The sequence below is a fragment of the Hemicordylus capensis genome, chromosome 2 (genome assembly GCF_027244095.1).
Source record: "Hemicordylus capensis ecotype Gifberg chromosome 2, rHemCap1.1.pri, whole genome shotgun sequence".
Classification (NCBI taxonomy): domain Eukaryota; kingdom Metazoa; phylum Chordata; class Lepidosauria; order Squamata; family Cordylidae; genus Hemicordylus; species Hemicordylus capensis.
The window spans coordinates 265,050,821-265,077,673 of record NC_069658.1 but is presented as its reverse complement, the minus strand read 5'-3'; the positions used below and the strand labels follow the sequence as shown (position 1 = coordinate 265,077,673).

The window sequence follows — 26,853 nt, the reverse complement described above, 5'->3', positions numbered from 1 at the left end:
TCTTTTATAAGACAGGGATGGATGTGCTTAGGGAAGGAGTGGGGCCAGTGACTGCACCCCCCCTTTTATTGACTGCATACCAGGGGCGTAACTATAATAGGGCAAGGGGAGACAGTTGTCAGGGGGCCCACTGCCTGGGGGGCCCCCCAGAAGCAAGTCACATGACTGACTCCCCCAGCCACGCACCTGCCCAGGTTTCCTTCAGTTGTATTCATCCTCCAAAATTAATGTGAGTGTTAAGACCTGGAGCTGAAAGAACAGCATGTCTTTCTCTAGTACCATTGAGCTGAGCTTCAGTGAGGGGGGGCATTTTAAAACCTTGTCTCTGGGCCCACTCCAACCTTGCTACGCCCCTCTGCACACCAATGTAATGTGCACAGTCCTATCGACAAATCTCCTCAGAACCAAACGTGTGGGTTGTGTGAAATGCTTCCCCCGCCTTCCTTTTCCATGTCTCTTTGGTTTGGCCTCAGTGTCCAGATTTGATTATGGACTCTGATACCGTACAATGAATGCCAGTTATTAATCTCCCCCCAGACATGCAGCAGGGATGCAGATGAGAAGGGGGCATGTTTTGGACTTTGCTCAGAAGACTGCTCATGTGGTTCTTCTGCCATGTCCACAAAGTCTAGTCCATCTTAATAAAACCAACGCTACTGCACACCCCACCACTTGCTGAAGCAATTGTGTGAATCCCCTTTCAGAGCAGTTAGCAGATGATCCACTTACTTAGGGCAGTGATAACAGGCATGTAGAATATGTTTTGTCATAGTCAAAGGAGAGGGGGCTTGTAGAGTTGGCTGGAGTGTGGACTAGCAAAGAGAGCTTCCAACAAAGTCTGAAGGTGGGTTATGTTTAAGACTAACAATGGCGAGCCTGTGATTTATTTAAAAGATTACTTTGCTTTGTTTCAAGTAATGAGGAGTAACAGGCAATGTTGAGAACTGCAGGGGCTATTGAAGTTGCCAGGTACAGCAAATTGTTCAATGAAAGCCAGGTGAACCAATGGCAGATAATATTTGTAGAAATATTATTAGGCAATGGTTTAAATACTTTTTAGCTTTGGAGAACCCTTTCCAGATGGATGCTTTCTAAGGCATCTCTGTGTACATGCAGTGCAGCATACCCGCAGTATGCTGCAGTGGGTTCTGGGAAGTATGCTAGACCACACACTTCAGACAGGGTACGGCCCAGGCCTGTTGGGTTTCATCATTGGTTCGGGTGAGGTGGACGTTTGGTCAAAAGCACACCAAACCCTCCCCTACAGCTGCTCATGTTACAGGACATGGACAATTGGTTGTGGAGGGCAAACTAGCTTTTAGGAGAGCTTCTCTTCCATTGAGCCGCCTAATGGCGTAGCGGGGAAGTAACTTGCCTAGGGAGCAAAAGGTTGCTGTTTCAAAGCCCAGCTGGTATGTTTCCCAGACTATGGGAAACACCTATATTGGGCAGCAGTGATATAGGAAGATGCTGAAAGGTATCATCTCATACTGCGCGGGAGGAGGCAATGGTAAGCCCCTCCTGTATTCTACCAAAGACAACTACAGGGCTCTGTGGGCACCAGGAGTTGACATTGACTCGACAGAACAACTTTATTGACCTTCTTGAGCAAATCCTGATAAATGTCTGAGGAACCTCAGGTTTTCCCAGGACACAAAGCACTATCACAAGGGCTTCAGGTTTTTAATGTAAAAATAATAACACAGCATCTCAGGAATTTGAAGCCGTGTTCATAAATCCTGAAATCCACATTTTGTTATTTTGCATCACTACCATAGTCATCAGAGGCGTATCTAGGGAAAATAGCGCCTAGGGCAAGCACTGAAATTGCACCCCCTGTCCAAACATCTGACATCAATCTTTCAGATAACTTTACCATAATATCAGCTGAAAAATACAAGTCAAGCTCATTAATCTTTTAATATTTCAAAAACTATTTAGCAGTGGACATAGCCAGACAAAAAAATGCTGGAAAATTACAAATTTCAGTGTGCTGGGGCTCATGAAATACCCAAATACTATGTGGAGGTATACTTGGAAAACTAAACAGAAGTGCCTGTCTAATTCTCTCCTATGCATTGTAGCATCACTATTATATAAGTTTAAAAAATAAATGGAGAATTTGACTTTTCCCAGATACTCTGAAAATAATTAAAGTATATGCAGAGTAAACTGTGTCACTGCTTGGGATATATTCTAGTATTCCAGAAAGACAGTTAAAATGAGAGAAAAAGAGCAAGAAACTCCCAGTGGCCTTAATACTAAGGATTTCACACTGATTCAAAGACAAACTCACCATTAATAGCCATATTATTAAGACATCACATTTAACTCACTTATCACAAGAAGCAAAGTGAGAGCAAATGAATCCAATTCTAGCTCATAAGCTCCAGCTCAGTATTCACAAGCCCTGATTCTCTGTACATAGTGCCAAACTAAATATGTGTACAGTTATACACACACACACACACACACACACACACACACACACACACACACACATATCTATATATCTATATATCTATATATCTATATATCTATATATATCTATATATCTATATATCTCTGTATATCTATATATCTATATATCTATATCTATATATCTATATCTATATATCTATATCTATATCTATATCTATATCTATATCTATCTATCTATATATATATATAATAAATTACCGGTAGCCCCTTTGGAGGGCTTCCTAAAGACTGTGGGGGGGGGCCTTCAAAGGTAACCCCTCCCCCCCACTAGCCTCTAGGGCCTCACAGAGGCCATTTGAGCATGTATGGTGATTATTTTGTTTTCAGCAGCCATTTTTTAAATTTTTAAAAATGGCACCCACCTTCAAGTGGTGCCCGGGGCACGTGCCCTGCCTGCCCCACCCTAGATACACCCCTGATAGTCATGCAGTAAACTTGTACTCCCGTATATAGCTTTTTTGAAATTAAACTCCTTCTTCGGGATATCATTATTTGACAAGAGATGCATATTATTGTGTGACTGACACCAATGGCAGCTTCTTTTCCAGGACAAACAGCAGTTGCAGAACCACCACCATCCGCCCTGCCACCACCACCCGGATAGGGCAGAGGATTAACCTCACCCCACTGTCCTGATCTGGGGTGGGGGAGAGGTTCCAGCTGCTATTTACTGACGACAAAAACAAGCATGCTAGCCCAAAACACATTTAAGGTAATGTTTATATTGCCCCGCATTCTACATGTCCCAGAGAAGAAGTGGTGGACATGAAGCTATTATACCTTGGCAGGACATCACCCTGGGGATGGAGCCATAGCTCAGTAACTGAGCAGTTGCTTAGTGTGTGCAAGGTCCCGTTTTAAATCTCTGGCATCTCCAAGTGGGGCTGCAATAGACCTCCTCTTCAACTCTGGAGTGCTGCTGCCGCCAGTTTAGCCGCCCCCCCAGCTATTTTTGAACTACAACTCCCATAATCCCCAGCCACAGTGGCCAATAGCCAGGGATTATGGGAACTGTAGGCCAACATCTGCAGGAGGGCTGAAGCTGAGCAGCCTTGGTGTAGACAATACTGAGCTAGATAGACCAAGGGTACGATTCAGAATAAGGCAGTTTCCTGTCTCATTGTTCCATCGTATGCAGAGTTGTCTTCTTTCCATGATCTTAATCAGGGAGATCTCTTTCCTAGCCCTGCTACCTGAGATTATATAACTGGAGATGCTGAGGACTGAAGCTGGGATTTTCTGTGTGCAAGGATGGCCTCTACCTTTGAATGATGGCTGGCTCTACTTTAAGTGTAGCTCCTTCTTCTCCAGGGGCCCTGACATTGAACCCAAGACATCCTGCATTCAATATGAGCGTTGTGCTCCTGGACCAACAAGCCTGACCTAAAGCCAGCTTTTGGGGATATTAGCCCTAAAGTCCTGTGCAGGGCAAATTACACCCACATGTTCAACATATGTGTATGTATACACAAAATGTACAGCAGTTGATCTGTATTCATGTATAATTATCCATACATTATGTTCGCTGTGTATACAAACATGCATTCTGTACTCTGCTTTTTTGAGGGACCCAGTCCCCATCTTGTCTTTAAAAAGGAATGCAGGTACAGCCATTCACACAAAAGCCTGCACTGTACGTGCATACAGTATAGCACAAGGGATGTGTCTGATGATTTGCCCAAGGGTAACAGTAATGTTTGAAAGCACCCAGACACAAAGATAAGAACTCCCTAGTTGATTTTTGCCCTGGATAACCTCATCTGAGAGACTGCAACTGGTACCAAGTGGCTGCTTTGACCCAGATACAGAGAAGCCACCTGCAAGTCAAGAAGTGAAGTTCCCTTTCTGTAGCTGATGGAACTTTGCGAGAAGTATATCTGGCTAGTGTTTCTGGCTCATGGGTGCCTAGATCACTCAGAACTAGAAAGAAATCTAATATTCCGTCTGCATGGAATGAGGATGCAGTCACAGTCAACACATAACAAGCAAATGCGGACACATCCATTCTGCTCCAGTCTACCAGCTACTTATTCCCTTCCATGGTTAGGCAACTTTCTTTTCCCACCCTGGGTACTAGACCAGAGGTTCCCAACTTTGGGTCCCCAGACTACAACTCCCATCAGCCCCAGCTACAATGATCCCAAGGTACTAGAAAGTCTAACAGAAGTCAGGCCTCCTCCCTAACCAACCAGGTGTACAGCTTGCCCCAGCAGCTACTGCCACCCTGTCCATGCCCACTTCCCTGAGTTTCCTGCTTCCCCACCAGTCTACTCCTTCTGCAGCCTTGATTTAACAAGCTTGAGTGGAATAAGGCCATTGGGGAAGGAAGGAGATGGTGTTCTCTCCCCTGTGGGTCCTCTGGTGCCTCTTGTGGTGGGAGCTGCGGCTGAAGCTCTTCCCGCAGTACGTGCACATATAGGGTTTCTCCCCCGTGTGGATGCGGTTATGCTGGGTGAGGGTGGACTTGTCGGTGAAGCTCTTCCCGCAGTCGGAGCAGGTGTAGGGCTTCTCCCCCGTGTGGATTCTCTTGTGCCGGATAAGGTTGGAGCTGACGTTGAAGCACTTCCCACAGTGGTTGCACTCAAAGGGCTTCTCGCCGGTGTGGATGCGCATGTGCTTGACCAGGTCTGAGGTCTGGCTGAAGCTCTGCCAGCATTCCTCACATGTGTTGGGAATCTCAATAGCAGAAGAAGCTCGCTCTTTGTGGGCTTTAGCATCTTGGTTTTTCCTGGCAGCTCTGGAAACACGGTCGGCATTGCCCTGCTGGCTGCTCTGGGCCTGGTGTTTTTCCAGTGGGGCTCTCCGGAGATGCTTCCGGTGGGAACTGCGGCTAAAGGTTTTCCCACAGTCAATGCACTGGCTGGGCTTGTCTTCCATCTGGGCTCTCTGGTGCTGGGCCAAAGCCGATTCGTCTGCAAAGCTTTCCCCACAGTCTGCACAAACATGGAGTTTCTCATGCATGTGTTTTTGCTGGTGTCTGTTAAGACTTGAGCTCTTGCAAAAGCTTTTCCCACAGTCAAGACACTGATAAAGCTTCCACTCCTTGGACGTTTTTTGGTGATGAATCAGATCTGAGCACTTCAAGAAGCTTTTCCCACAGTCAGTGCAGATGTGTTTCTTTCCTGGATAGGATTTTGGCGGGCTGGTGGTGCCTTTGCGCTTACTCAGTCCGATTCCATACTGTTTGGCTTTCCTCTCTCTCTCCTCTGTGAAGCTTTGTAGCTCCATTTCAGCTTTCCTCGGCACAGGTATCTGAGAGACCTTCCCTCGAGCCCTTTTTGGAGACATTTCTGGCAGCTTCCCTTAGTGTCAAGCTCTGTACGGTTTTTACCCTGAAATTTGTGCCCACTTGGTTATTCCTTCACTTAACTGGAGATGGCGGCAATCACTTCCTGTACTGGGAACAAGAAGCAGAAGAGACTGACACAGAAGCATGTAAGTAAAGGTAAAGTTGTGCTGTAGAGTTGGTGTTGACTCCTGGTGACCACAGAGCCCTGTGGCTTTCTTGGTAGAATACAGGAGGGGTTTACCATTGCCATCTCCCGCACAGTGTGAGATGATGCCTTTCAGCATCTTCCTATATCGCTGTTGCTCGATATAGGAGTTTCCCATAGTCTGGGAAACGTACCAGCGGGGATTTGAACCGGCAGCCTCTGGCTTGCTAGTCAAGTCATTTCCCCGCTGCGCCATTAAGGAATGTACAAGATATTATTTAGAACTGTGAAGGCAACAGGCCCCATGAAACCTTACCAAAAGGTAACCCAAACAAATGCCCTTAGAGGGACCTTGTGAGGGTTCAGAGGGCATCTCTCACTTTGCCAAAGCCCCTGGGGATGGGAACGAGGTCTATAATGGAGGCAGAAGAAAATGAAAGGCTGAGGGGGAAGGGTTGCTATGGGGGAAAGTGGTGGCAGCACTGGCGAGCTGGGCAGTTTTGAGCCAGAAGATGCCTCATCATGAGCAACAACCTGGTCACAGGGCCTGCTCAGGCAAGGGAGGCAGGAAATGGGCATAGCTGGAAAGCTACTTATAAAAGGCAGAGGAAGAAAGAAGGCCAAGGATCAGGGAGCTTTGTGATTCTATCTGGTCAGTGAGAGAACCAATAGCTAAAGAGGCAAAGGAATATATATATGAGAGCAGGTATTGACAAATTTTCTTGGATCTAGGAGCTAGCCCAAATGTTCAGGAGCCAGACAATGGACACCTGACAAAATGATTGGACTTAGTGACAGATACTGTGGCGAGGGGGAGAGTAACTGGGTTTCTCTTATCCCCTTTATGAGTATCATGCCTAGAACAGAAACAGGGCTGCCTGGGACAAATGGTTTTGTTAAATAACTCTACCTCTGAATATCCTAGTCTAGGCACCATGGTTAAATTTCTAGGCACTATGGCTCTTTGCCATAGCGCCTAGAATTTGTCTGGGATTTGTCAAGCCTTATATTAGCGAAAAAGAAACCAACAGTTGTAAATATGCATCATGGCATGCAAGAGGTATAGTCAATTCCAGTGCTTATATTTTTCTTTTTCTCTGTAAGACTGTCTCTCCACGCACATGCACATGTATTTTAGTATTTAAAGGTAAAGTGTGCCATCAAGTTGGTTTAGACTCCTGGCGCCCACAGAGCCCTGTGGTTTTCTTTGGTAGAATACAGGAGGGGTTTACCATTGCCTCCTCCCGTGCAGTATGAGAGGATGCCTTTTAGCATCTTCCTATATTGCTGCTGCCAGATTTAGTACCAGTGGGGATTCGAAATGGCAACCTTCTGCTTGTTAGTCAAGCATTTCCCCGCTGCACTTTAAGGTGCTAGAAAACACGGTTGGATTTTGGGGTTGGTTTTTTTTTTTTTGCAACAACTAATAATGATGATGTATCAATCTCTCTAACCATTTTTGTATCGTAATCCTTTATTGTTATAGTACTATTTAGTATTGCAGATTTATTTGCAAAGTCAGGCTTTACCACCTACTGGCATAGTGGGGAAGTAACCTGCCTAGAGAGCAGTTGGTTCTGTTGGTTCAAGAGCAGTTGGAGGCTGTTGGTTCGAATCCCCGCTAGAATGTTTCCCAGAATATGGGAAACTCCTGTATCGGGCAGCAGCGATACAGGAAGGTGCTGAAAGGCATCATCTCATACCATACATAATGGTAAACCCCTCCTGTATTCTTTCTACCAAGAAAACCACATGGCTCTGTGGTCGCCAGGAGCCGACACCAACTCGATGGCACAACCTTTCCTTTCCTACTAGTTAGTATTGCAGATTTATTTGAGAAGTCAGGCTTTACGGTCTATATGAAATTTACCATAAGATTTACTGGGAACAATCTTTCCGTTTTCAAACAGTGCAGCTTGGACAAGGAAAACACAACTCCTCCTGGTGTCTAAACCAGTTCCCAGAAGTGCTGGCTGAAAGGCATCCTCTCATGCTGCACGGCAGGAGGCAATGGTAAACCCCTCCTGTGTTCTACCAAGGAAAACCACAGGGCTCTGTGGGTGCCATGAGTCGAAATCGACTTGACGGCACACTTTACCTTTAAATACTAAAATACATATGCATGTGCTTGGGGAGACAGTCTTACAGAGAAAAAGAAAAATATAAGCACTGGAATTGACTATACCTCTTGCATGCCATGATGCACATTTACAACTGTTGGTTTCTTTTTCGCAAATATAAGGCTTGACAAATCCCAGACAAATTCTAGGCGTTATGGCAAAGAGCCATAGTGCCTAGAAATTTAACCATGGTGCCTAGACTAGGATATTCAGGGGTAGAGTTATTTAACAAAACCATTTGTCCCAGGCAGCCCTGTTTCTGTTCTAGGCATGATACTCATAAAGGGGATAAGAGAAACCCAGTTACTCTCCCCCTCGCCACAATATCTGTCACTAAGTCCAATCATTTTGTCAGGTGTCCATTGTTCCTGGTTAGTATCAGCTTCATTTCCTCCCTGCAAACCAGCCCAAAGAAGATGGGCAGGCAGTGCATCTGCACCCCAACCCCTGAATAAATCCTCTGGGACAAGAAAATTTGGGATGAAAGGAGGGCTTGAAAATAAAATAAAATAAAATAAAATAAAATAAATGCTGCTTTCAAAAACATGCACTTTTCTAAACAGAAATTATTTTAGAAGCTCTGAATGCCTCCTTTTGTGTCTTCTGCTGCCCCTTCATCTTCATCTGACTTTATTTATTTATTTATTTATTTATTTATTTATTCATTCATTCATTCATTCATTCATTCAGTTTTTATACCACCCTTCCGAGCTGGCTCAGGGCGGTTTACAATTAAATTTATCCTTCTCTGTGCCCATGATTGCTTTTTTCATAGGTCAGGATTGGCTCCTGGCCTGCCACAGCCCTCCCCAGTGCTTGCCCCATAGAGTCCTTAAGGAGCGGGCTCTCCCAGCACTGAGAAAAGTAAGCAAGCAAGTACATGCAGGACTGTGGGGAGATCAGCACAGTACTGCACAGTGCAGAAATGGCTCTCACACCAAAGGTTTATTTTCTTTCTTTTTGCCAGAGTGGCCCCCACTTGAAAAATAGTGAAGCTCACTGTCTTAGTGGAAGAAACACGTCCTACAAAGAGAAAGAATCCTGCAGATTTGGTTCCCTGCCTTACCCAGATCCAGCCTTCCTAGGCAATCTCTAGCTCAATCCGGGAACTAAGATCTGCAGATCCTGGGACTTTTCCGTCACACCCACCTCTACCCATTCAGTCCCCCAATTTGGCTGAGCACAGGGGGAAGGTGGGATCAAGGTCCCTTCTGCACAGCCCTCACCTCATAATGGAGATAGCACGGTTGGGATGGGGGGATATATTTGACCCAGGAAGTTCAACTCCTGATATCCTGGTCAAAGGAAAAACAGAGAGCAGCACACAGCAATCACTCCTCTTCCTCTCCATCAGTAGCAACCAGAGCCCTCTGGCGGTCATAGCTCACCAGAATCCCCCCCCCTTCACATCCCCCAGCCCATCCCCTCTGCTACAGACAGAAATCCTCTTGCTTCTTCCTCCTGAAGGAAGGGAAAAAATCTAAATCTAATGAAACTGATTCGTAATTTGAGCCAGGAGGACTCAGCTCTGTAATTTATGTTCATGCCATTGTTGGAAGATGTGGAGTGTGCTACTGAGCATATGAAGATGCTCTTGAGGTCTCTACAGACGTCAAATCGGAAAACATGTTTCCAAGCAGGCTTTCATCTGAAGCTATTCAGCTGTCCTTTTCAGAATGAAAATTAACTGCTGAATGAACCACTGGGTCCCTCAACTGTACTTGCTGAAGAGTTCTGTACAACTGGAACGTTTGCACATTCCAAGGGAAATTGGTCCACTAAATGGATCGAATAAAATATATGGATGATGGCCACAAGCTTAGGACCATGTTCAGTCACTCAAAATCTTCTCCAAGCAATGGCATTCACAACTCCAGAAAGCTGAGTGAATTAATAGGGCTGAATGAAGGCTTTTGGCATGTAGAATTCAGGGTTCCGCATATTGAGCTACAACTACTTCTTGCATCTTTCTTCATTCAAAAGAGAGACACATTGTGTTGATGCTATGCAGTTACAATCTGCAAATGAGCTGCAGACCTCCAGCACTGTCTTCCTTGCGCGTCATCACTGAGATGAGAAAGATTTGCTAATCTTGCTTCTTTAGAAATAAGCAAAAGTTTAGCAAGTCAGCATGTCCAGCAATGTCAATGTGGGGAGGAGGGGCTGGCAGGGAGGGGTCTCTGCCAGTGAGGGCAGGCTCCTCCTCCTTGGCATCTCCAGTGTCTTCCACTGCCGCCTGGGACTAGTTTTGCTTTCATTAGACACTTGGGCTGGTACGGATGGGTTAATTGCTGCAACAATTCCTGGAGCAACACTCAGTAATTTCTGATACCCTAGAACATCCTCTGATTTTCAAACATGGTGTAGTTTGCGCTACCAGCCACACTTCCTCCCACCCCCTAATATTCACAATTAAAGTCCTGTTCCAATCCCCCTATTCTGTTTAGTTAAGCTAATGGTTCGCATTAAGTTGATCATTTCATTTGCAGTAACTGGATGTTCAATCAAAAGGGATTTTTAAAGAACTCTGGATGCCTTTTGGTTCCCAGGTCGCCAACTTACTTCCTGTGCAGGACTGCTGGCCCAGCCAGGAACCTGCAGAGAGGGACATTTCCTTACAGCTGTGACTCCCCGTGCAGTTCATTGCACAAGCCCACAGAAGATTACACTACTCTACACTTTCACTAGGCACCTCTGTTCAGTTATAAGAGAGGCTGCTTCATCTCTCAGAACTATTATAATCAATAATACTAGCTGGTCTGGTGCAGAACATCTGTGCACTAGTTCTCCCTGTCTCTCTCTCATGTCCACCTCCACCGATCCGGCTCCTTGCCCTGTCTCCCCCACCCCGCCTTAAACTGGGGGGGGGGGAGAGAAAGGTATGTGAGGGTGAGCCTGGCTGTCTGTGCAGGCCGGACGAGGAGCTCCGAAATGGACCGAAAATGGCCTGAGCTATCATTTAGGCAGCAGGAGGGCCCAAGGAAGAGGTTTCGCCACCTCCGCTGCCATCCCTGCCTCAGTCTCCCCTCTCCCGCGCCCCGTTGGCTTGTCTCTGCCCCGCACTGGCCGTTCTGGCTGCTGCCCTCCCTCCCTCGCCCGCCTTAAGCTGCTCACCAGGGTGAGCCTGGCCATCCATGCAGGCTGGACGGGAAGCCTCGGCTTGGCTATCCTCCTCACAAGAAGATTAGGCAGGGCAACAAAATGGGGGGCCGGTGGTTGGAGCCAGCCTAGGCCGCTGCCATGATGTCACTACTCTTCCAGGTGTGCTAGAAAAGTGAGGCACTCCTTGGCTCTTCTGGTGGTGAGGCGGCCAGAGGGAAAGGAGGAAGCAGCGACTGCGTCCCTCACCCGTGCCCCCCTCAGCTCCGAGCAGCAGCAGCTGCCCCTGCGCCTACCCACCACTCCACCCTCCTCCGTGCCCTCTCTCTTCTCACCATTGTCGCCCTCCCTCTGCCGCCGCCCTCCTGCTCCTCCTCACCAGCAGCTGTCCGCCACTCAGCCCACACTCGTGTGTCAGGTTCACACACTCAAGCTGATACATATGAGCGGGATCTGCACGGACCTGTTTGGAGGCCCTTTTATGGTTTGAACACTGGGCAGTTCAAAGTCTTGAAGGATAACTTTAAGGGTGGGGGAGGATGCACTTAGCATGTGCATGCCAGCCATGCGCACATGCACCAGGTACTTCCTAGTACTTCTGGCCAAAGAGGGAATGGAGCATCAGGGAGGTATCTGTTGGAAGCGAAGGACTCTGAGCTGTTTCATGTCTCAGTGACAGAGGGGGACAGACTAGTGAGTCAGAGGGCTAGAGGAGTCAAGGCGTTGGTCATCCCTTCTCTACTGCTCTGACACTATCCCTTTGATATGTAGATTGCTGCTCTCAGGTACTTCCTTCCTTCCTTCCTTCTTTGCCTCTTCCTCTTCCCTTTCTTCTCCCTTGCAACACCCATGCTCTTCTCTCCTTGAACCATGTGTGCAGAGATGCAGAAACCATCCCTCTGCATCCAGCTAGCTAGCTAGATTAGAGATCCCATCTCTCCACTTTCCTTTCTAAAATGGAGTTCACCAATAAAGACTCCTCATCTTGATTTGAAACTATGAACCGGCTCCAAGTTTCTTTTACTCTCAGCATACACACATGCCTAGGCAGACTCTACTGTGTTTTGCCTCTATGCACTCTGCTGTAATAGAAGGGTATCTCTTACCAGAGAGAATTCCCAACAGTATGTTGCTGCCCCAACAGAGCCTTTACTAACAGAGCACTGGCGGCGGGAAAGCAGAGAGTGGGATAAGTGCACCCTCTCCTGCCCAGTTTTATGCAAATCCCTAACATGTGAGGCAACAGAGAGAGTGGAGGGATATAAGCTGGGGGATCAACTGCAGAAGAAAATGTAGTTATTTCATGATCATGGGGTGAGTCGTCTGCTTGAACAGGAGAGAGCTTGAAGGAGTCACCAATGTCAGTGGTGGTTCTGGCTGCTTCTGTCACAAATGTTGAGATATGCATGAACATTACCCTTGTGAAAGGGAAAAACAACTGGGAGGTGTTTTCCTGTACATAAAGAGTGTGAATAGTATAGAAGCAAATACTATACAGAAGTGCCAAAAACTGCTTGCCTTTTTTTAGTCCAAACACATAGCCCAATGCACAGTGGTCAACTGGTTTCTGCACCACCACAATTGGCGTGCCATCCATTCCCTGAGCCAGACCTGATAAAGCAGAAGGTGGGTCAGCTCCCACACCCCAGGAAAACTATTCTCTCTTTGTCTTAACAGGCCCAGAATTCAGTGGGTCTTTTAATATGTGACGGAAGCTTAGAGCATATTCACCTGGCAATGGCATATTTGTCTGAAACAATAGGCAGAGACAAATTTAAGACAGCAGAACTGTCCTGGCCTGCTTTGACAATCCCGGAACGAAGTAATGTTCTTTACATCATGATGGCTGTGAATTCATCAAGGAAGTCATTCATGGGATGGGTTTTATAACCATTAACTATTTCTTGATTCACAAAAATGGCAAAGCAGCTGTTTTCATTGAGAGCCGTTCTCCAGCCTTATTCCTGTCCCAACTTGATGGGCGTTGGGTTGTTTTTTTAAAAAACTACTGTTCATTGACACTGCAGAGGAATGGGATAGGTGGAAGTGTCTCCTTAACAGACAGGGTCTCATAATTTAGCGATCTATGCCAAAACTTCCATAGATGAAGACAACTTTCATCTTGTGTTAGAATACTCCCTGAAGTACAGCTGCTTGCCTGAAACACTCAACCAATGTGTGAGGCTCAACAGGCACACATGGAGGGGATAAGGATTGTGGAACTTATACCCTGCCCAAATACCCACACGAACGATGGGTGCTGTGTTTTCACATTCACTTTGAGTAAAGAACTGGATGTTCTTGTCACACTGAATTGTTGGACTCACAGAGTGCCAGAGGATATGCTTAGGCATCACATCTGAAAAAACTGTCCAAGGAAATCAAGTTGAGTTATTGATTCATCTTCCCCATGCTGGTACGTTTTCCCTTCAACTCTGGACAAAGACAATATCTGATGGGTGTGGCTGTTCCCGCATCCCGCTCCCTCTCCCACCTCCTAATCAAAATGAGTGTGTGAAGTGGCCAGCATTGCTACATGCATATTGACAGTGGAAGGAGAACAATGAACTGAAAGCACCTCTTACTGGCACACTGCTGGCCAACAAAGAGGTCCAGCATAAACTCCTCAGTCAAGATGGTTTCTCGGAGGGAGGTTGTCACACCTCAGGTGGCTCTAAGGTGACTGTCCCTGTGAAAAAAAGCCCACAGAAATCTCATTTGGTCTCTGTTGAAGTATGAAGTGGAGGTTCTTTAGGTATGATTACGACAAATATTTATACACTGTTTTACAACAAAAGTTGCCGAAGCAGTTTACATAGATATAAATAAATAAAATGGCTCCCTACCCCCAAAGGGCTCACAATCTAAAAAGGAGATACAAGATAGTCACCAGCAACACCCACTGGAGGGATGCTGTGCTGGGGTGGGGATGGATAGGGTCAGTTGCTCTCCCTTGCTAAATAAAGAGAATTGCCCCTTTAAAAAGGTGCCTCTTTGCTCAGTTAGCAGGGGACAGGTAAAAGGAAATTTCTTTCACTTTTCTCTTAGGTTTTATGGGCCACTTACCTGGCCTCTATGCACATCACCCCTGGTCCTGTGCTCCCACTGGCTGCTTCCACTGCTTACCCCTGCAGAGTGGTCCTGTGCACCCAGCACCTGGGAAGGCCGCTAAAGGAATTCAGAGCTGTGGGAAGCCCCAGTGACATCTTGGAAGGTGTGTGGGGAGGTGTGGGAAGTGCTGGGAAATGTAGCCCTTCCTATTGCTTCCCCAACAGAGCTCTATGGCCATATCACGGAGGCTTCCTGCAGTTCCGAATCCTTTTAACAGCCCTCCCCAGTGCTGTGCAGTGGGGCTACTCTGTGCAGAGATGGTACTGGCTGTGGGGTCAGGGGCAATGTGCACATGATTTAGCTTCGACACTTTGAAACCAAATCTTTGCATGGACATATATATGATCCATCTAATCAATCAATCAATCAATCACTGGAGGTTAGCCAGGATTGGCAGGCACATCTGACAGGTGGTCAGTAACACTGCCAGGTTGCTGTGATGTAGCCTGCACAACATGATCCCGGCGAGCAGACTGCAGCAGCCATTCGCCTCCAGGGACTCACAGGCAATCTCAGCAGCCCTAACCACCCCTGGCACTACTATCACCCTGAAACGCCTTCAGCGTGCCACCACCCACACTTCCACTCACCCTGAGGCTGGAGTGGGTGGCTGAAGCAGCGCCAACTGTGTTCAGCAATCTCTGGAGCTAACTGGCAAAGCCATGGAGGTGGGAAGAGTGTTCCGAGTGAGCTGTAGGCACCATAACCCCTTCCCTGTTGCAGGGCACTTGGCTGGGCCACTACTTGGGCGACCTGTGCTTCACCTGAGGGAGTGGAGCAAGCCTGGGAGAAAAGGGCCACCCAGGACTAGAGGGGCAGGTGGGCTTTTCAATCAACCAGCCCCACCTGAACGCCAGGGTTGGATTAGGTAAAAGCATGCATCCCAGGCCATCCTGGACAGCACCGTCTATGGTGTCTGCCAACATATTGGGGTAGTGCTTGCACCCATGATGAGCAGATGTGCATCCCAGCAGGGGGAGGGCAGGAAAGGACCATTTTCTGCATCTGGCCAGTGCAAGTGTTACACTGGGCAAGATGAGAGGGGATGGCAACTCCACCAGGGACCTATTGTGCTCTGACTGGCTTGGCAGGGAAGACTATGCCCAGTCATGATTTCCCATCCACATCAAACTTCCTCCGGTACTCCTCCTGGCACCTGCACCAATGAATTGGTCCAGTGACTGATTTGCACCATCCTCAATGCCTTATATGGGGAGTGAAATTTTTGATGGGAACTTTGGCTCCTGGCTTCCACTGGTATAATATAGAACCACAAAATGGAACCCCCTTCAGACAAAGGACATCTATGGCAAAGAGGCATCCAAGGGCCCTCTGTGCAACCCTCCCCATATTTCCCTGTTCACATGTCATACAAGCACCTCCCCACATCCTCCCTGTCCCCCTAAGTGGGTGAATGGTATCCCAGAGCACTGGTTCTATAGGCAGTGCACTTGGCTGCTATCACATGAGTAGCTAGGTCTCCCTACTGTTACGGAAACTGGATCCCAGCTCTGACAGTACACCTCTCCTGGTTTGATTTAAACCCCTACAGGAATGGTTGGCATGTGTTTGTGAGGAAATCACCCAGGAAGAAGGCAGTGTTTTAGCACTGGAGTTTGGAATAATCTGGGAAGCCCTAAAGAGGAAAAGGCATGGCAAATGAGTCTGATTCAGGCTCTCTGGTCCATTAAGATCAGGCTAACCACATGGTATTCCCCTACTTATCCCGAGACACCCGAGACAGTCTCCATTACCCAGATCCTTCCAGATCACATTTGCAGCATTTCTAGCATTCCTTCATCATAACATCTAATGGCTCAGTTTTCCTCTTGGATCTACTCTATTGCTCCAGGAGATCCCTGGCTCTTTTGTCAAACTCCATTTCTTGTATAGTTTTTCTAGCAGCTTCTGGAAGTTCTTTTTGTCCATACCTGGCCCCCATTGTTTCCCTACTGGATTGAATATTAATAGGCTTAGCCCATCACCCCTTTTTTCTTCTCCAAACCACCTGAAATCAGTTTGGTCATTTTTGCCATCAAGACCTTTGCCTTGAGAGTCAGAGTACTTCTCCTAATGAAGGCTAATTGCTATTAGGGAAAAGGTGGAGAGAAGCAACCAAGGCTGAAGAGACAATTGAGGGAAAAGGAAGCAACCAGAGATGAAGGGAAATAAAGAGCACTTCATTTGGAGAGGGAAAGCAACGAAAACAAGCAGGGAGAAAGAACAGATAAATTTGTTAGACTAACTAGGAAAAATTGGGGAGAAACAGCTTCTATTTTAAGGTGAGACTTTGTGGATGAAGGGGAAGCATTCCATTCTGGGGAGTAAAATCTGTGAAGGTGGCTATCTCCGAGTTGCCAGCGGGCCATCAGTGAGGAAATGGATGATTATTTATTGTTAAATTTGTATACCACCTTTCACAATCCCAAGGCAGTTTACACAAAAATTAAAAACAAGACTATAAAAATTTATCAACAATTATGTGGGTTAAAACTACTGGGATCCATTTTGGAGAGGTTCTGGTGACAGGAATTGCTTAAAACGGGGAAAGGCACAGGATTGGAATCCTGCCTAGTGAGATCTGGAATCTACCTATGGCTGGGCAATAAAAGCCCCAAAGTCATCAATCATGAATGGAATGGGAGGCATCCAAAAAGGTATTCTTATGCAGATAAACAGTCTATTTCGAATAGACCATTCTCCTGGAGAATCCCTTTCACAAACAATTCGTTTCTATCTGTGATAAAGCAATGCTTTCCCTTAAACGTTACTTTATATCCTCTTTCAGTGGCATATCTCACCAACATCAAACTGATATCAAGCACTGGGACATATAGTGCATCTTCAAGTATCAGTTCAATGGTTTCTCCCTCTTCCAATTTACAGTGTAGCCCTGGCTATTCCTTTGCCTTCTGCAAAGACTTGTCTTCTGCAAGGTAGATAGGAATTTTGCAATCTGTGTCTAATTCAATGAGTCTCTCCTTTTCTTTAATTAGATTACTGGTTGCGCCAGAGCCAACACATCTGTCAGTCTCCTTCTGCTTCTGGATGAGAAGGAATATCCCTTTCTCTTCTCTTTCTATTTGGATGCCAAGCTGTCTGGTTCCAGTTTCATTAGAGTCCAATCACATGGATTCGCATTCATCTGGATTTCTGGTACAAGTCCTGGCATATCATCACTAGTTGCCCTTTGTCTCTCAACAAAATACATCACATTGCAAATTCTGACCTCTCCACTTCTTGGGTCAAGAATTTTGTATCCCTTGGCTAGGTGCATATCCAACTAACACTCCCAGTTCACATCTGCAATTGAGTTTGGTCCTTTTAATAATAATAGTAATTTGATTTCTATACCGCCCTTCCAAAAATGGCTCAGGGCGGTTTACATAGAGAAATAATAAATAAATAAGATGGATCCCTGTCCCCAAAGGGCTCACAATCTAAAAGAAACATAAGATACACACCAGCAACAGTCACTGGAAGTACTGTGCTGGGGGTGGACAGGGCCAGTTACTCTCCCCCTGCTAAATAAAGAGAATCACCATGGTAAAAGGTGCCTCTTTGCCAAGTTAGCAGGTTTTTGGCACAAATACATAAGCCTTTGATCTAAACACTCTGATATGATTTAGAGAAGGTTTCCACCCATGCCATAGTTCAAATGGTGTCTTGTCTATTGCCTTGGTTGGCAATCTGTTTTGCAAGTACTTTGCAGTCATCACTGCTTCTCCCCAGAATTTGTCTGTCAGGCAGCATCATTCAGCATGCATCTAGTCATTTCCATTAGGGAACAATTCTTTCTCTCTGCTATGCCATTAAGTTGAGGCATGAATGCGGGAGTAATTTTATGTAAAATTCCATTTTCCTTCATAAGTTCTCTCATATTATGTGACAGATATTCTCCACCATTATCTGATCTCAGTCTCTGAGGTTTTCTTCCAAATTTGTTATTCACTAATGCAACATACTCTTTAAACTTCTCAAACACTTGACTTTTCTCTCACAGAGCATATCTATATATATAATTCTCTTGACGTACCTGTCGCTAATCCCATGTGTGACAGCTCTCGCGAGAGTTCACGAGTGAGGGGAGGGAGAGAGGAAAGTGACAGTGGAAAAGATAAGGTTAATGGCCAGGTGGCCAGCCGGTGGGGAGAGCGAGCGGTGGCCAGGCCGGCTGGCAGAGAGAGAGAGAGCAGCGGCCAGGCCAGGGGAGAAAGAGGGGTGGAGGCAGAGAAGGAAGATGAACTAGAGGTGCAGATGCTCTATGTCCGGGCCAGCTAGTTCAAAAGATCCTCACTGGCTCCAGAATCCACAATAGAATCATGCTTTTTGTCCATGATCATCCCCATATTATAGCTCTTGGCTTTTGGTAAAGAACTGGCAGTACTGGCTTTCCTTTGTCTTTCAGAGTGGCCATGCAGTTTGTTTCTTTGTTTATCTCTGTCTGTTGTCATTACTCATTCCCATTCCTAGGCTCTGAGTTATCTCTGTAGTCATGGAAACCAGACCTATAGCCTTTGAATTTCGTGCCTTCTCTATAGGCAAAGGAATTTCTTTGTTTGCTAGAAAAAGTTGCAGCACATTGGTTTCCAGCTTGGGAACTTTCTTGTTCCCTTTTAAAGCTAAAACTCCTCAGACTTGCTATAACACTTTGCAATTTAAGCTCAGTGCCCGATACTTCTAGAGCCTTGGTCAGAGGCTCAAAACTTTGAGGCAAAGATTGTAAAATCAGTCCAATAAACATTTGATCATTTAATTCAGATCCACATTGTTTTAAAAGTCTGTTTGTCTCTAAAAGACTGGCCATATGAGCTGAGAAATCACCACCTTCTTTTAGCTGTGTTTGGCAAAGTCTTTTAAATAAAAAAACTGCAGCGTTTGGTGAAACTTTCCCACATTGCTCCTCCAATATTTTCCATGCTTTGAGGCAATTCTAGTATCACGCATATGTATCAATAAATCATTGCTTACATTCAAGATGAGAAGTCCAAATGCTTGTTCATTCTTCTTGTCCCACGATGCCTAGGCAGCTGCATCTTGGGTTGGGCGTTGATCCGTGAGGATTTCGTTGAGTCCTTTTATCATGAATATTGCTTTCATCTTTAAAGCCCAAGTCTCATAATTGCTTTCATCCAGCTTGGGGAGAGCTGTTCCTGGATTCAGAACCAGTTTCTCAATTACTTGAGATCTTTGTCCTGTCTCCATGCTGAAAGCTCTTTTTTGCTTTCTCTTGCAACTCTTTAAATTACGTGGGCAGTTGTCAAATAAATCTGGCCAAATGGCTGGATCACATAGATCATCAGCAGAATAGTCCATTTCAACAGGCTGTGCACATTCTGGACTATCCATCAATTCACTGTTCTCCTGAGCCTCTGAAATGCTTTTGTAAACCATACACTTTCCCAGAGAACCCTTCATTGTGTTTTCAATGTATTCTCCCCTTCTCCTGTATTTTTTCTGCTCCTGAGCTACATTTTATCCTTCTGTCTCTTTCCTGGCAGATGCAAGCCATGGTGGTATACTATGAGAAACAAACAAACAAAAAATTTCTCCATCAGGGATTAAGTAGTACAGTGAAGGGATTAGAAAGAGTTACCATGTTTGACAATATTTGTCAAATGATTTCTGTTTTTAACTGTCATGAGAAGAATAAGCCTGTTGTGCCACAGGTTGTATGGGTTGCAAAAATTCTTCATTAAACTGCACATATTTTTTAACCTTTTAAAAATGCTTTCATGTGCTTTCCCCACAAGTTGCATAATGTTAAAATACACCATAATGAGTACCAACTATCTGAAAAACTAGTACTATAATTAAATGTCACTTCTGAGAGGGGACAGATATTATACATTCAGACAGCAGTGTCTGATATTGTACTGCAACTTGCAAAAATCATTGTTATCCTCCTGTTTCAGAAACTCAGTTTAACACAAAAGCAAGCCAGGACTATTTCTATAATAAAATAAAAGCTTTTACAGATGGTGATAGCTTATCTATCACTGTGAGGGAAGATAATGCTAAAAGCCTTGATGCTCCTTAAAGTCACTTATGACAACAAAACAAACAAGTGTACCTTCAAAAACTATTTTGTGAGCATCTAGTTTTTTCTCCAACATTTCTGGTCATCATTATAGGTTATAAATATTTGCTTGAAATCTTTAAAACTCTCCCCCCACACCCGAAGGCCAGCTACACATTTTTCTTTGCTGCTCCCTCAGATCAATACAAACAGAATGGTATGTCAAAAAATGAGGGGAACAGATGTTTGTTTAGTCATTTATGATAAAAGTTATGACATCTTTTGGCAAGGATAATCCCATTTCCTCTCACTCTCCCAAGCGAGGATAAAGTTTGATAGTACAGGAGTCAGCGGAGACCTGGATTGCAGAGCTTTTTTCTCCCACATACTTTTGCAACCTTGGATACATTTCCTAAGACAGAGGTTCCCAATCTTCTTTTACAATTGTATTCCTTCCATTTCAAACCTTCAGATTAGTTATCCCATTGAGGACATGCACACTTAAATGTTACAGTTATGAGACAGACTGCTCCAGTCACTAGCTCACATCTAGACTACGAATACTGAAACAGAAGTAAACTTTTTGAAGTCACTCCCCTCATGTGAAGAAAACTCATCCCAATAATTTCAACAAGGCTGCTTATCAGCAGCACAGCTGCAGGGTGAAACAGCAGGGAGCCTGTGAGTGTCCCGTAGCGCCCTTCAGTGGCCCTGATGGTGCTAGTACCCCACGCTGGGAACCCCTATCCTAGAACAATCAGATGCTCTTTCTTTAACGCAGAGGTAGGCGTCTTGTCTCTCCACATGTTGTGCCTGTGGTTGAGGGCGATGGACAGCTGCAGAGCCAACGCTACCGACCCCTGCTTTAAAGGGTTAATGCAAAAGTAAAGCGTTTCATACGGTTTCAAAGACACCATTAGTTTACAACGCATCTAGGGCGCTTCCATTCCTTCTTCACCTGGCTCCCAAAGACACCGGCACCCACTTGCCTCTCTTGCCTCAAGCGGCAGCAGCGGCGGCAGCACCACTTCTAGGTTCAGATAGGGACTAGCAGAGCAACACCACTCTCCTTCTAACTCCAAGGAGCTGCAGCAGCTAATTTCAAAGCACCGGCACTGCAGCCGCCGGCAGCGAGCAACCCGGGAAAGCGCGCTGGTCGTGACGTCACGCGCGCGCCTTTCCTGCGTGGCTGCTGATTCGCCCGCCGCGCACACCTCTAGGCTTTGGGTCCTGCCGGAGGCGGAGCGAAGTAGAGGCGAGGCATTGCCTACGTCGTCGTCTCCCGAGCTGTGTGAAATGTTGGGGGAAAGGACCGTAGGGAGGTGGAACCGGTGGGGCTTGGGAGGCTGGCGAGGGAGAAGGCTGGGCAGGATTAGCAGAGTAGAACTAGGTTAGGAGGGTCCTAGTCAAGGAGGTGGAGTACCGGCACTCCCCCCACAAGTGCCCACACGAGGAGGGGTGCGGGGAGGGAGACGCTGGGAGCGGGAGGACTCCCCCCCATCCCCACTCCCGTTTCCCAGGGTGCCCTACGGCACTAGCAAGGCTGCTCCTTCCCTGGTGGGGGCTATTTCATCTGGTGGTGATGGTGATGCCCAGAGAACGGCCAGCCGGGGTTAAGCAAACAGCTTGAAAGTGGAGCTTGGCGCGGGTGCAGCGCCAGCACCTGGGAGCGACCTGGCTGTCGGCGCTTCCCACCCGCAGCCTAACCCAGGCTGCTCTGCCCTCCGTTTGAAGCTGAGTCTGCAAAGAAAGCATCAAGCATGGATACCAATACCATTGACCCAGTACATGTCCACATTACAACTTCTGTGCCAATAAATCTGTGACCAGTAGTGGCCGCGGGTGGGGCAGAGCGGAAGGTACACCTTTAACAATAGAGAAGCGCTTCCCCGCCCTGCAGCTTGGGAAGGGGGATCCCAGAGAATGTTGCCGAGGAAGCTGAACTTCCCTATTTAGAAGATGCTTGAGGGCGGGGGAGATGTTTGGAGTGACAAATCAAGCTGGCCATTAGCAATTGATTATGTCGATGGTTTGAATCTGTTGCTTTCCATTCAGCGTGCTGGTGGAAAGGAACATACATTCCTTTATTATCCGTGCTCAGCTGCTGTTCTCCACACTTGCTAGTATTCTGTGTGGTGAGTGCTCAAAGAGATTCTATAAGAGAGAGAAAGGGTTTTTTGCTTCTCTCTTCCTTTTGTTTATGCTTAGTAGTTAAGAGTCTGTAATGTTTTGCCATTAAGCAATTATGCTGCTTTTCAAAACTTTTAAAAAAACACACACACACACACAGTACTAATCTTCAGACTTCACACACATGGCTATTCATTCATTCATTCATTCGATTTCTATACCGCCCTTCCAAAAATGGCTCAGTAAACGGCTCACTAAAATGGCTGTGTAAACCAAAAATGGTTTACACAGAGTAATAATAAATAAATATTGCCATGTGCTACCATGGTGATACTGTGTGGAAATGTTGTAATATATCCAGCTAACAGGTGGCACTACCATTTGCTAGTAGTGATCCTAATTGGAGGCTTCCTACTCCCTTCTTACTTCCTGCCTGTACTTCTTGTTGAACTTGTCTCTTCTTGTAACACAGTAAAGAAGTCTTACCTTCTAATGGCTGCCTTCCTCTGAACTCCCATGACAGATGCCAGCACAATATCCCTCCAGGGTTCTTGGTAAAAGCCGGAACAGGAGGGGCAGTGGCTATTGCTGGTGTCTACCTTTTTAGACTGTGAGTTCTTTGGGGACTGAGAACCATTTTCTTAGGAACATAGGAAGCTGGACTATTGATCCATCTAGCTAAGTATTGTCTCCCTAGCTTGGCAGTGGCTTCTCCGAAGTTACAGGCAGGAGTCTTTCTCAGCCCTATCTGGAGATGGACAGATATCTCCCTATCTGCAAGGATTCTCGGTCTCTATTCCTCCGCCCCGCAAGATCTTCCCGGGAGGGAGGAGGAGGGAGAGTGATGGGATAGCCGAACCACCTGTCCACTCAGAACCGCATTCTGAGTTTAGGGTAAAATGCCGATGATGTTACATTACTGTTATTGAATGAAAATGAAATCTCTGTAATACTAGACCTCTTCTGGGAATATGGCAAGATCTTGGGCTCAGAATTAAATGCTGACAAAAGTGTATTTGTTAAAATGGACCCCGGACGCCAGCAACTCTTGTGCCTACCCATCTCTGAATGTAAAAGCGAAGGGGCCCCAGAGTCCAAACTGAAGTGGGTAGATACAGTAAATATTTTGGGGATTAAATATGGGATTAAGGAAAAAGTCTGGGGGGGGGGGAAATTGGACAGATTGGGAAGAAAAAGTAATGCTTAAAATCACCATGTGGAAAAAATGGAGCCTTGCCATGTACCAGAAAGCGGTTTACATCCGGACTTACCTGATACCCCTGGTGCATAACCTGGCGGTAGTCTATCCTCCCCCGCTCGATCTCCTTCGGAGAGTTGAAAGCCAGATCTTCCGTCTAGTATGGCACACAGTGTCCTTCCCTTTGGCCTGTGCAGTAGCATTTAAGGAGGTTGAGCAGGGAGGCCTAGCCCTAAGTGCCCTGCAACCCTATTTTGTAACTGAATTCATGTCCTACAGTTTTGGAAACTGGATTTTCCTGAATGTCCATAATATGTCCAACCTCCTGCAAAAAACCTGGATCTCGCTTTTCACTCTGCGTTGGCGCAAGTCAGCATGGGGCATAGCATGGTGGGGGAAAGGATCTTTCAATGGTAATATCACACAAGTATTAAAAAGCTGATCACCCTATCGCTCTCTTTAAGGAGAAAAAAGTCCCTTTCCATTTATGGGAAACAAGGTGGTGCTTATACCACCAAGTACTACCACTTAATGCGGCTAAGCCATGGCTCCCAGAGGACCAGCAAGAGTGTCCTAAAATCACTTGCAAACAGAAAGCTAGTGAGCTAGGCAAAACATTCAGGGAAACCTACTCACATTTCTTAAAAGAGTGTATCGTAGCCAAAAGAGCGTGGCAGGGAGTAAGCAAGCTGTTAAGAGTGGCCTGATTTGGAAAAACAGACTTGGGAAGAACTAACCTCGGGTTTGAGCGATAGAACCTCTTCGAGGTCCCAGAAAGAAACCTTCAAGGAAACGGGATGGAATGGGTGCCCTCATACTAGGGAACTGGAACGTTCCCCTTCTCGTAATCAGGTTAGTAAACCTATATGTCATTTATGCAATGCTCCTGCATAGGACTAGGGAGGGAAGATGCGACCAAGAGGTTCACACAGATGAGACAGTAAATCTCTTCTGGAAAAGTTTGTATGGTTATGTGCAAAAAGACAAGAGTATCTCTTCTAAACAGCAATGGGACAAATTGTGGAAATGGACGTCGGATGTAACCCCCCGATTACCTGATGTGCCTTGTAATCCCCCATCCCCGAGTTACAGTACTACCTGCATATACTTCATAACCTTGTGGGTTTCCAAATCCTTGTGTGTAAATCTTTGTAGATATATGATGTACAAACAACCACTTTGTATATAATTGTGCTTTGGCAATGTACTGTATGCTTTGGTAGTTTGTTGGTTCAATAAAAAAATCTTGTCCTATTAAAAAAAAAATAAAATCTTGTCCTATCTGGAGATGCTAGGGAGGGAACTTGGAGCCGGCTTCTGCATGCATGTAAACATGCAGTTGCTCTTCTCAGAGCAGCCCCATCCCCTAAGGGGAATATCTTACAGTGCTCACACATTAAGTCTCTCATTCATATGCAACCAGGGTGGACCCTGCTTAGCACAGGAGACAATTCATGCTTGCAACTACAAGACCAGCTCTTCTCTTACTATTTTTTCTCTGTAAACTACTTTGGGAACTTTTTGTTGTTGTTGAAAAGCAGTATACAGATAGTGATGATAATAATACAATAATACCACCATGAAAACTTTCTGCTTATTCATTCCAGAACTATAACATAGGGCACTAAGGAGGAGGGGGGTTCATATGAAGGAAGGGGCAATTTCTCCCAAACTGAGTGTATGTAACAGAGTGGAGTCTTACATTCCTACATGCTGACTTGAAATGCTGTTTAACTACAGTGGTTTGACTGAGATTGCCTGGAAATTCCAGGTTCTCACATCATGCTCTGTGATCATGATTAACTCGTTCGTTTAACACATTCCCCATCATCATGACAACATGGCCTTAGCCAATATATATCTAAAGACTGCAAAAATTATTTCCCCTGCCTTCCACAGCTTCCTGCACCACCCAAAAATATGTCCCAGAGGGACATATTTTCAGATATAACAGGCAGCTGTGGAAGGAAAGGGAGATATTTTTTCCTTAATCTGGAATGCAACACGGTTGCACCAGTGCTTTGTTAGGATGTCAGCCAGTATTTCCTCGAAACTGCACTACAAGTTCCTATGCACTCTTCCTGATGATGCTGGCAGGGCTAGGCCATGCATTAAGGCAAACTAGGTGTTTTCCTGGGGCATCAAATTTTAGGGTGTTACCCCTAAAATTCAATGCTGAGACTATCCTGTCTGGTGGCATGTGAGCACTGCTACAGCATTCTCCATTCCACACCTCTAACCTGGGCTCACATGAGCTCTTATAATTCATTGATTGGTTTCACGTATTCTTCTCACAACTCACATGCTGCTGCTGTTGGAAGAACCCATCTCTGCTCCTGGAGGAGCAGGAAGCAGTAGATAAGCCCAGTGGCTGCCTGCTGGGGTGTGTGTAGAGACATGTCTGCTGCGGAAGGAGTAATCTTTATCATCAGGAGCAGCAGCTGCTGGTACTTGTGTCTCTGCTGGAAATGGACCCAAAGAGAGAGATCGAGATCGATCTTTGCCCCAGAACCAGCAGCTAAACATGGTAGTCGCAAACTAGGTGGCCAGATTTGGCTTTTAAAAAAGCCAAATTCTGGCTTACGGCCCATTTTACCCACAAGTATACCCCTTAGGTTCTGGCAACCAAAACAAGGTTGGTACTACCAGGAAAAAAAAATGCAGCCTGTTCCGATGAGAGATTTTATCAACATTTAGGTGCAATGTGTATGTACAGAACAACATTCCCCATGGTTTTGGTGGTGGAGTTAATCCCATGACAAAGTAACTTTAGGTGGATCTGAAACTGTAATGTAAGTTGAACACTTAGAGAAGAAATTATGATGCCAGTGTGTCAATGAATGCTCAGTTCAGTTAGTAACTAAAATTATAGAAAACAAGGATACAAGTACTATATTACAATTCCTGTGCCTTCAGAAATTATTCCCCTTTCCTTTCCCCATTATTTTGTTAAATATTTCCCAGGAACCTACAGATAGAACAATAAATAATAAGGTTTGCTCCCCTAGCCTCTAGTGATTTCTGTACTCTTGCATCTTTTACTTTCAACAGCATTTCAGCAACTAGCTACTGCAGAAGTGGTTAGAAAGTTGGACCAGTACTGGGGAGACCAAAGTTGAAATCCTCACTCAGCCATGAAACCCACTGGGTGATTCTAAGCCAGTCAGTTATCTATCATGCTCGCCTACCTCAGAGGGTTGTGAAGAAAAACACAACCATGTACACCACTCTGGACTGCATAAAATTCTATTCATACACCAG

General features: G+C 45.7%; 1 protein-coding gene across 5 annotated transcripts; it reads right to left on the bottom strand.

Moving 5' to 3' along the window:
- Positions 1-1,901: 1,901 nt before the first annotated feature.
- On the bottom strand, positions 1,902-21,472 carry LOC128347913 (zinc finger protein 22-like). 5 transcript variants are annotated; one of them, XM_053303236.1, is made up of 3 exons: positions 21,223-21,472; positions 18,282-19,766; positions 1,902-5,878 (listed from the first exon to the last, which is right to left on the bottom strand). In XM_053303236.1, the coding sequence occupies exon 3, from the start codon at positions 5,767-5,769 to the stop codon at positions 4,771-4,773; it is 999 nt and encodes a 332-aa protein (XP_053159211.1). In that variant the 5' UTR covers positions 5,770-5,878; positions 18,282-19,766; positions 21,223-21,472; the 3' UTR covers positions 1,902-4,770. The 5 variants fall into 5 exon arrangements, with proteins under 5 accessions (XP_053159211.1, XP_053159213.1, XP_053159214.1 ...); XM_053303238.1 differs by having other exon boundaries at positions 21,190-21,268; XM_053303239.1 differs by lacking the exons at positions 18,282-19,766; positions 21,223-21,472 and adding an exon at positions 9,262-9,368 and having other exon boundaries at positions 1,902-5,873.
- Between the last annotated feature and the right edge of the window lie 5,381 nt (positions 21,473-26,853).

What these genes read in the sequence shown, in the direction of transcription:
- LOC128347913 (XM_053303236.1), bottom strand. Translation starts at nt 5,769, where the DNA reads ATGTCTCCAAAAAGGGCTCGAGGGAAGGTCTCTCAGATACCTGTGCCG.